At 48.6% G+C, this 11134-nt stretch overlaps 1 protein-coding gene across 1 annotated transcript in view; it reads right to left on the reverse strand.

Moving 5' to 3' along the window:
• The window catches only part of RWDD4 (RWD domain containing 4), a gene marked incomplete at its 3' end in the record, with an annotated part of 58265 nt that extends 47571 nt beyond the window's left edge, over nt 1–10694 (reverse strand). The window contains exons 1-2 of the mRNA XM_076064371.1: nt 10583–10694; nt 5955–6035 (exon numbers count right to left, since the gene is read on the reverse strand). Coding sequence (XP_075920486.1) covers nt 5955–6035; nt 10583–10603 — 102 coding nt within the window. The remainder of the gene's footprint in view (nt 1–5954; nt 6036–10582) is intronic.
• Nucleotides 10695–11134: the final 440 nt, after the last annotated feature.

The raw sequence follows: 11134 nt of genomic DNA on the forward strand, positions 1-11134 counted from the left end.
AGTATCACTAATAGTATCACTAGTAGTATCACTAATAGTATCACTAGTAGTATCACTAATAGTATCACTAGTAGTATCACTAATAGTATCACTAATAGTATCACTAGTAGTATCACTAATAGTATCACTAATAGTATCACTAATAGTATCACTAGTAGTATCACTAATAGTATCACTAGTAGTATCACTAGTAGTATCACTAGTAGTATCACTAATAGTATCACTAATAGTATCACTAATAGTATCACTAGTAGTATCACTAGTAGTATCACTAATAGTATCACTAATAGTATCACTAGTAGTATCACTAGTAGTATCACTAATAGTATCACTAATAGTATCACTAATAGTATCACTAGTAGTATCACTAGTAGTATCACTAATAGTATCACTAGTAGTATCACTAGTAGTATCACTAGTAGTATCACTAGTAGTATCACTAGTAGTATCACTAATAGTATCACTAGTAGTATCACTAATAGTATCACTAATAGTATCACTAGTAGTATCACTAATAGTATCACTAGTAGTATCACTAATAGTATCACTAGTAGTATCACTAGTAGTATCACTAGTAGTATCACTAATAGTATCACTAATAGTATCACTAGTAGTATCACTAGTAGTATCACTAATAGTATCACTAGTAGTATCACTAATAGTATCACTAATAGTATCACTAGTAGTATCACTAGTAGTATCACTAATAGTATCACTAATAGTATCACTAATAGTATCACTAGTAGTATCACTAATAGTATCACTAGTAGTATCACTAGTAGTATCACTAATAGTATCACTAGTAGTATCACTAGTAGTGTCACTAATAGTATCACTAGTAGTATCACTAGTAGTATCACTAGTAGTATCACTAATAGTATCACTAGTAGTATCACTAATAGTATCACTAATAGTATCACTAATAGTATCACTAGTAGTATCACTAGTAGTATCACTAATAGTATCACTAGTAGTATCACTAATAGTATCACTAGTAGTATCACTAGTAGTATCACTAGTAGTATCACTAATAGTATCACTAATAGTATCACTAATAGTATCACTAGTAGTATCACTAGTAGTATCACTAATAGTATCACTAGTAGTATCACTAGTAGTATCACTAATAGTATCACTAATAGTATCACTAGTAGTATCACTAGTAGTATCACTAATAGTATCACTAGTAGTATCACTAATAGTATCACTAGTAGTATCACTAGTAGTATCACTAGTAGTATCACTAATAGTATCACTAATAGTATCACTAATAGTATCACTAGTAGTATCACTAGTAGTATCACTAATAGTATCACTAGTAGTATCACTACTAGTATCACTAATAGTATCACTAGTAGTATCACTAGTAGTATCACTAATAGTATCACTAGTAGTATCACTAGTAGTATCACTAGTAGTATCACTAGTAGTATCACTAATAGTATCACTAATAGTATCACTAATAGTATCACTAATAGTATCACTAGTAGTATCACTAATAGTATCACTAGTAGTATCACTAGTAGTATCACTAATAGTATCACTAATAGTATCACTAGTAGTATCACTAGTAGTATCACTAATAGTATCACTAGTAGTATCACTAGTAGTATCACTAATAGTATCACTAGTAGTATCACTAGTAGTATCACTAATAGTATCACTAGTAGTATCACTAGTAGTATCACTAATAGTATCACTAGTAGCATCACTAATAGCATCACTAGTAGTATCACTAGTAGTATCACTAATAGTATCACTAGTAGTATCACTAATAGTATCACTAGTAGTATCACTAGTAGTATCACTAATAGTATCACTAGTAGTATCACTAATAGTATCACTAGTAGTATCACTAATAGTATCACTAGTAGTATCACTAGTAGTATCACTAATAGTATCACTAGTAGTATCACTAATAGTATCACTAATAGTATTACTAATAGTATCACTAATAGTATCACTAGTAGTATCACTAGTAGTATCACTAGTAGTATCACTAGTAGTATCACTAGTAGTATCACTAATAGTATCACTAGTAGTATCACTAGTAGTATCACTAATAGTATCACTAGTAGTATCACTAGTAGTATCACTAGTAGTATCACTAGTAGTATCACTAATAGTATCACTAGTAGTATCACTAATAGTATCACTAGTAGTATCACTAATAGTATCACTAATAGTATCACTAGTAGTATCACTAATAGTATCACTAGTAGTATCACTAATAGTATCACTAATAGTATCACTAGTAGTATCACTAGTAGTATCACTAGTAGTATCACTAATAGTATCACTAGTAGTATCACTAATAGTATCACTAGTAGTATCACTAGTAGTATCACTAGTAGTATCACTAGTAGTATCACTAATAGTATCACTAGTAGTATCACTAGTAGTATCACTAATAGTATCACTAGTAGTATCACTAATAGTATCACTAATAGTATCACTAGTAGTATCACTAGTAGTATCACTAATAGTATCACTAGTAGTATCACTAATAGTATCACTAGTAGTATCAGTAGTAGTGGGTGGGTGAGTGAGTGGCTGAGTGAGTGGTGAGTGATTGGTGAGTGAGTGGTGAGTGATTGGTGAGTGGGTGAGTGAGTGGGTGAGTGAGTGGTGAGTGAGTGAGTGAGTGGTGAGTGAGTGATTGGTGAGTGAGTGGTGAGTGAGTGGTGAGTGAGTGGTGAGTGATTGGTGAGTGAGTGGTGAGTGGGTGAGTGATTGGTGAGTGAGTGAGTGAGTGGTGAGTGAGTGAGTGGGTGAGTGAGTGAGTGGTGAGTAAGTGGTGAGTGAGTGAGTGAGTGGTGAGTGAGTGGGTGAGTGAGTGAGTGAGTGGGTGAGTGAGTGAGTGATTGGTGAGTAAGTGGTGAGTGAGTGGTGAGTGAGTGGGTGATTGGTGAGTGAGTGGTGAGTGAGTGGTGAGTGAGTGAGTGAGTGGTGAGTGAGTGGGTGATTGGTGAGTGGTGAGTGAGTGGTGAGTGAGTGGTGAGTGAGTGGGTGAGTGAGTGAGTGAGTGGGTGAGTGAGTGATTGGTGAGTGAGTGGTGAGTGAGTGGTGAGTGATTGGTGAGTGATTGGTGAGTAAGTGGTGAGTGAGTGGTGAGTGAGTGGTGAGTAAGTGGTGAGTAAGTGGTGAGTGAGTGGTGAGTAAGTGGTGAGTGAGTGGTGAGTGAGTGGTGAGTGAGTGGTGAGTGAGTGAGTGGTGAGTGAGTGAGTGGTGAGTGAGTGAGTGGTGAGTGAGTGGTGAGTGAGTGGAGAGTGGGTGAGTGAGTGAGTGGTGAGTGAGTGGTGAGTGAGTGGTGAGTGAGTGGTGAGTGAGTGAGTGGGTGAGTGAGTGGGTGAGTGAGTGGGTGAGTGATTGGTGAGTAAATGGTGAGTGAGTGGGTGAGTGAGTGGTGAGTGAGTGGTGAGTGAGTGGTGAGTGGGTGAGTGAGTGGGTGAGTGAGTGGTGAGTGAGTGGTGAGTGGGTGGTGAGTGGGTGAGTGAGTGGTGAGTGTGAGTGGTGGGTGAGTGGGTGAGTGAGTGGTGAGTGAGTGGTGAGTGGGTGAGTGAGTGGGTGAGTGAGTGGTGAGTGAGTGGTGAGTGAGTGGGTGAGTGAGTGAGTGAGTGGGTGGTGAGTGAGTGAGTGGGTGAGTGAGTGGGTGAATAAGTGGTGAGTGAGTGGTGAGTGAGTGGTGAGTGGGTGAGTGGGTGAGTGAGTGAGTGAGTGGGTGAGTGAGTGAGTGAGTGGTGAGTGAGTGGTGAGTGAGTGGGTGAGTGGGTGAGTAGGTGAGTGAGTGAGTGGTGAGTGAGTGAGTGAGTGGTGAGTGAGTGAGTGGTGAGTGAGTGGGTGAGTGAGTGAGTGAGTGGGTGAGTGAGTGAGTGAGTGGTGAGTGAGTGGTGAGTGAGTGGTGAGTGGGTGAGTGAGTGGGTGGGTGAGTGAGTGAGTGAGTGGTGAGTGAGTGGTGAGTGAGTGGTGAGTGATTGGTGAGTGAGTGGATGAGTGAGTGGTGAGTGAGTGGTGAGTGAGTGGTGAGTGAGTGACTGAGTGATTGGTGAGTGAGTGGTGAGTGAGTGAGTGAGTGGTGAGTGAGTGGGTGAGTGAGTGGGTGAGTGAGTGGTGAGTGAGTGGTGAGTGGGTGAGTGAGTGGGGTGAGTGAGTGGTGAGTGAGTGGGTGAGTGAGTGAGTGAGTGGGTGGTGAGTGAGTGAGTGGGTGAGTGAGTGGGTGAATAAGTGGTGAGTGAGTGGTGAGTGAGTGGTGAGTGGGTGAGTGGGTGAGTGAGTGAGTGAGTGGGTGAGTGAGTGAGTGAGTGGTGAGTGAGTGGTGAGTGAGTGGGTGAGTGGGTGAGTGAGTGAGTGGTGAGTGAGTGGGTGAGTGAGTGAGTGAGTGGGTGAGTGAGTGAGTGATTGGTGAGTAAGTGGTGAGTGAGTGGTGAGTGAGTGGGTGATTGGTGAGTGAGTGGTGAGTGAGTGGTGAGTGAGTGAGTGAGTGAGTGGTGAGTGAGTGAGTGGTGAGTGAGTGAGTGAGTGGGTGAGTGAGTGAGTGGTGAGTGAGTGGGTGAGTGAGTGAGTGAGTGGGTGAGTGAGGTGAGTGATTGGTGAGTAAGTGGTGAGTGAGTGGTGAGTGAGTGGGTGATTGGTGAGTGAGTGAGTGGTGAGTGAGTGGTGAGTGAGTGAGTGAGTGGTGAGTGAGTGGGTGATTGGTGAGTGAGTGAGTGGTGAGTGAGTGGTGAGTGAGTGGTGAGTGAGTGGGTGAGTGAGTGAGTGAGTGGGTGAGTGAGTGAGTGGGTGAGTGAGTGAGTAAGTGGTGAGTGAGTGGTGAGTGAGTGGTGAGTGAGTGGGTGAGTGAGTGAGTGAGTGGGTGAGTGAGTGAGTGGGTGAGTGAGTGAGTAAGTGGTGAGTGAGTGGTGAGTGATTGGTGAGTGAGTGGTGAGTGATTGGTGAGTGAGTGGTGAGTGAGTGGTGAGTGAGTGAGTGGGTGAGTGAGTGAGTGAGTGGTGAGTGAGTGGTGAGTGAGTGGTGAGTGAGTGGGTGAGTGAGTGAGTGAGTGGGTGAGTGAGTGAGTGGGTGAGTGAGTGAGTAAGTGGTGAGTGAGTGGTGAGTGATTGGTGAGTGAGTGGTGAGTGATTGGTGAGTGAGTGGTGAGTGAGTGGTGAGTGAGTGGGTGAGTGAGTGGGTGAGTGAGTGAGTGAGTGGTGAGTGAGTGGTGAGTGAGTGGTGAGTGGGTGAGTGAGTGAGTGGTGAGTGAGTGGTGAGTGAGTGGTGAGTGAGTGGTGAGTGAGTGAGTGGTGAGTGAGTGGTGAGTGAGTGGTGAGTGAGTGGGTGAGTGAGTGAGTGTGTGAGTGAATGAGTGAGTGAGTGGTGAGTGATTGGGTGAGTGGGTGAGTGAGTGGGTGAGTGAGTGGTGAGTGAGTGGGTGAGTGAGTGAGTGAGTGGGTGGTGAGTGAGTGAGTGGGTGAGTGAGTGGGTGAATAAGTGGTGAGTGAGTGGTGAGTGAGTGGTGAGTGGGTGAGTGGGTGAGTGAGTGAGTGAGTGGGTGAGTGAGTGAGTGAGTGGTGAGTGAGTGGTGAGTGAGTGGGTGAGTGGGTGAGTGAGTGAGTGGTGAGTGAGTGGGTGAGTGAGTGAGTAAGTGGTGAGTGAGTGGTGAGTGAGTGGGTGATTGGTGAGTGAGTGGTGAGTGAGTGGTGAGTGAGTGAGTGAGTGGTGAGTGAGTGGGTGATTGGTGAGTGGTGAGTGAGTGGTGAGTGAGTGGTGAGTGAGTGGGTGAGTGAGTGGTGAGTGAGTGGTGAGTGATTGGTGAGTGAGTGGTGAGTGAGTGGGTGAGTGAGGGAGTGGGTGAGTGAGTGAGTGGGTGAGTGAGTGAGTGAGTAAGTGGTGAGTAAGTGGTGAGTGAGTGGTGAGTGAGTGGTGAGTGAGTGGTGAGTGAGTGGTGAGTGATTGGTGAGTGAGTGGTGAGTACTCACACGGTACTGGAAGATGTTTAATGACAACTCCTTAAAGTGGTCGTCTCCCTCGTAGATGGAACGGAGAGCCTCCAACTCCATCTGAAACAGTCACTCAGTCAGTCACTCAGTCAGTCACTCAGTCAGTCAGTCACTCAGTCAGTCAGTCACTCAGTCAGTCACTCAGTCAGTCACTCAGTCAGTCAGTCACTCAGTCAGTCAGTCACTCAGTCAGTCAGTTAGTCACTCAGTCAGTCAGTCACTCAGTCACTCAGTCAGTCAGTCAGTCACTCAGTCAGTCAGTCAGTCACTCAGTCAGTCAGTCAGTCACTCAGTCAGTCACTCAGTCAGTCACTCAGTCAGTCAGTCAGTTAGTCACTCAGTCAGTCACTCAGTCAGTCACTCAGTCAGTCACTCAGTCAGTCAGTCAGTCACTCAGTCAGTCAGTTAGTCACTCAGTCAGTCAGTCACTCAGTCACTCAGTCAGTCAGTCAGTCACTCAGTTAGTCAGTCAGTCACTCAGTCAGTCACTCACTCAGTCACTCAGTCAGTCAGTTAGTCACTCACTCAGTCAGTCACTCAGTCAGTCACTCAGTCAGTCAGTCACTCAGTCAGTCAGTCACTCAGTCACTCAGTCAGTCAGTCACTCAGTCAGTCACTCAGTCAGTCAGTCACTCAGTCAGTCAGTCACTCAGTCAGTCACTCAGTCAGTCAGTCAGTCACTCAGTCAGTCACTCAGTCAGTCAGTCAGTCACTCAGTCAGTCACTCAGTCAGTCACTCAGTCAGTCAGTCAGTCAGTCAGTTAGTCACTCAGTCAGTCACTCACTCAGTCAGTCACTCTGTCAGTCACTCACTCACTCAGTCAGTCACTCACTCAGTCAGTCAGTTAGTCACTCAGTCAGTCACTCACTCAGTCACTCAGTCAGTCACTCAGTCAGTCACTCAGTCAGTCACTCAGTCAGTCACTCAGTCAGTCAGTCACTCAGTCAGTCAGTCAGTCAGTCACTCAGTCAGTCACTCAGTCAGTCACTCAGACACTCAGTCAGTCACTCAGTCAGTCACTCAGTCAGTCACTCAGTCAGTCAGTCAGTCACTCAGTCAGTCACTCAGTCAGTCAGTCAGTCACTCAGTCAGTCACTCAGTTAGTCACTCACTCAGTCAGTCAGTCAGTTAGTCACTCAGTCAGTCACTCACTCAGTCAGTCACTCAGTCAGTCACTCACTCAGTCAGTCAGTTAGTCACTCAGTCAGTCAGTCACTCAGTCAGTCAGTCAGTCAGTCACTCAGTCAGTCAGTCAGTCAGTTAGTCACTCAGTCAGTCACTCAGTCAGTCACTCAGTCAGTCAGTCACTCAGTCAGTCAGTCACTCAGTCAGTCACTCAGTCAGTCAGTCACTCAGTCAGTCAGTCACTCAGTCAGTCACTCAGTCAGTCACTCAGTCGTCAGTCAGTCACTCAGTCAGTCACTCAGTCAGTCACTCAGTCAGTCACTCACTCACTCAGTCAGTCAGTCAGTCACTCAGTCAGTCAGTTAGTCACTCAGTCACTCAGTCAGTCACTCAGTCAGTCAGTCAGTCACTCAGTCAGTCACTCAGTTAGTCACTCACTCAGTCAGTCAGTCAGTTAGTCACTCAGTCAGTCACTCACTCAGTCAGTCACTCAGTCCAGTCACTCACTCAGTCAGTCAGTTAGTCACTCAGTCAGTCAGTCAGTCACTCACTCAGTCAGTCAGTCACTCAGTCAGTCAGTCACTCAGTCAGTCAGTCAGTTAGTCACTCAGTCAGTCACTCAGTCAGTCACTCAGTCAGTCAGTCACTCAGTCAGTCAGTCACTCAGTCAGTCAGTCACTCAGTCAGTCACTCAGTCAGTCAGTCATTCAGTCAGTCACTCAGTCAGTCACTCAGTCAGTCACTCAGTCAGTCAGTCAGTCACTCAGTCAGTCACTCAGTCAGTCACTCACTCAGTCAGTCAGTCAGTTAGTCACTCAGTCACTCAGTCAGTCACTCAGTCAGTCAGTCAGTCACTCAGTCAGTCACTCAGTTAGTCACTCACTCAGTCAGTCAGTCAGTTAGTCACTCAGTCAGTCACTCACTCAGTCAGTCACTCAGTCAGTCACTCACTCACTCAGTCAGTCACTCACTCAGTCAGTCAGTTAGTCACTCAGTCAGTCACTCACTCAGTCACTCAGTCAGTCACTCAGTCAGTCACTCAGTTAGTCAGTCACTCAGTCAGTCAGTCAGTCACTCAGTCAGTCACTCAGTCAGTCACTCAGTCAGTCACTCAGACACTCAGTCAGTCACTCAGTCAGTCACTCAGTCAGTCACTCAGTCAGTCAGTCAGTCACTCAGTCAGTCACTCAGTCAGTCACTCACTCAGTCAGTCAGTCAGTTAGTCACTCAGTCACTCAGTCAGTCACTCAGTCAGTCAGTCAGTCACTCAGTCAGTCACTCAGTTAGTCACTCACTCAGTCAGTCAGTCAGTTAGTCACTCAGTCAGTCACTCACTCAGTCAGTCACTCAGTCAGTCACTCACTCAGTCAGTCAGTTAGTCACTCAGTCAGTCACTCCATCAGTCAGTCACTCACTCAGTCAGTCACTCAGTCAGTCACTCAGTCAGTCACTCACTCAGTCAGTCAGTTAGTCACTCAGTCAGTCACTCACTCAGTCAGTCAGTTAGTCACTCAGTCAGTCACTCACTCAGTCAGTCACTCAGTCAGTCACTCACTCAGTCAGTCAGTTAGTCACTCAGTCAGTCACTCAGTCAGTCAGTCACTCAGTCAGTCAGTCAGTCACTCAGTCAGTCACTCAGTTAGTCACTCAGTCAGTCAGTCAGTCACTCAGTCAGTCACTCACTCAGTCAGTCACTCACTCACTCAGTCAGTCAGTCACTCAGTTAGTCAGTCAGTCACTCAGTCAGTCACTCAGTCAGTCAGTCACTCAGTCAGTCACTCAGTCAGTCAGTCAGTCACTCAGTCAGTCAGTCACTCAGTCAGTCACTCAGTCAGTCAGTCACTCACTCAGTCAGTCACTCAGTCAGTCAGTCACTCACTCAGTCAGTCAGTCACTCAGTCAGTCAGTCACTCAGTCAGTCACCTACTTACTCACTCACTCACCCACCCACCCACTCACTCACCCACCCACCCACTCACTCCCCCACTCACTCACTCCCACTCACTCACCCACCCACTCACTCACCACTCACACCTCACTCACCACTCACCCACTCACTCACCACTCACCACTCACTCACTCACCCACTCACTCACTCACTCACTCCACTCACCCCACTCCACTCACCCACTCACTCATCACCCTCACTCACCCACCCACTCAACTCACTCACCCACCCACTCACTCACCCACCCACCCACTCACCCACCCACCCCATCCACTCACTCACCCACCCATCCACTCACTCACTCACCACTCACTCACCCACTCACTCACCCACCCACTCACTCACCCACCTCCCACCCTCACTCACCCACTCACTCACCCACCCACTCACCCACCCACTCACTCACCCACCCACTCACTCACCCACCCACTCACTCACTCACCCACTCACTCACTCACCCACTCACTCACTCACCCACTCACTCACTCACTCGCCCACTCACTCACCCACTCACTCACTCGCCCACTCACTCACCCACCCACTCACTCACCCACCCACCCACTCACCCACTCACCACTCACTCACCACTCACTCACTCACCCATCCACCCACTCACTCACCCACCCACCCACTCACTCACCCACTCACTCACTCACCCACCTACCCACTCACCCACTCACTCACCCACTCACTCACCCACCCACTCACCCACCCACCCACTCACTCACCCACTCACTCACTCACTCACCCACTCACTCACCCACCCACTCACTCACCCACCCACCCACTCACTCACCCACTCACCCACTTACTCACCCACCCACCCACTCACTCACCCACTCACCCACTCACCCACCCACCCACTCACTCACCCACCCACTCACTCACCCACCCACCCACTCACTCACCCACTCACCCACTTACTCACCCACCCACTCACTCACCCACTCACCCACTCACCCACCTACCCACTCACCCACTCACTCACCCACTCACTCACTCACTCACCCACTCACTCACTCACCCACTCACCCACTCACTCACCCACCCACCCACTCACTCACCCACCCACCCACTCACTCACCCACTCACCCACTCACTCACCCACCCACTCACCCCCCCACTCACCCACTCACTCACCCACTCACTCACTCACCCACCCACTCACCCACCCACTCACTCACCCACTCACTCACTCACCCACTCACCCCCCCACTCACCCACTCACTCACCCACTCACTCACTCACCCACTCACCCACTCACTCACTCACCCACTCACTCACCCACTCACTCACCCACTCACCCAACCACTCACCCACCCACTCACCCACTCACTCACCCACTCACCCAACCACTCACTCACCACCGCACTGTACGTACAGTCCACCCATCGCTATCGCCCGAATGTCTCCCGAACGTCGCCTGAACGTCGCCCAAACGTCTCCCGAACGTCGCCTGAACGTCGCCTGAACGTCGCCCGAACGTCGCCCGAACGTCGCCTGAACGTCCATGAGAGTGAAGATTTTCCTCACCTCCTGATCCTCGTTCGCCATCGCCAGCAGCTACTGAAGAAGGGGGAGGAGCTATGGGAGCGAGGGGGAGGAGCTATGGGGGGCGAGGGGGAGGAGCTGCGGAGGTGAGGGGGAGGAGCTGTGGGGGTGAGGGGGGAGTGGCTATGGGTGCGAGGGGGTGGAGCTACTGAAGAGGGGGCGGGCCTATGGGTGTGGAGGGGGAGTGGTCTAAAGGCTGTGGGGGAAGAGCTGGGGCTGAGGGGGAGGAGCTGGCGTGAGGGGGAGGGGGCTACGCGGATGAAGGGGGAGGAGCTGTTGGGGTGAGGGGGAGGAGCTGCGGGTGAGGGGGAGGAGCTGACAGTCAGAGGGGCTCAGCGAGAGAGAGGGGGAGGAGCTGGGGAAGGAGGGGGAGGTGCTTTTGAGGTGAGGGGGAGGAGCTGAGGGTCATCAGGGGGAGGAGCTTGGATGTGAGGGGGAGGAGCTGGCGGCGAGGGGGAGGTGGCTGAGCGGAGGTGGGAGGGGCCATAGAGACCAATACGAATAGAGCTTTGTTATCGCTCCCCATTTGGCTGC

This window comes from Petromyzon marinus, unplaced genomic scaffold, assembly GCF_048934315.1.
Source record: "Petromyzon marinus isolate PM22_M1 ecotype Great Lakes invasive population unplaced genomic scaffold, UKy_Petmar_22M1.pri1.0 PM_Scaffold_406, whole genome shotgun sequence".
In the NCBI taxonomy this organism is placed as follows: domain Eukaryota; kingdom Metazoa; phylum Chordata; class Hyperoartia; order Petromyzontiformes; family Petromyzontidae; genus Petromyzon; species Petromyzon marinus.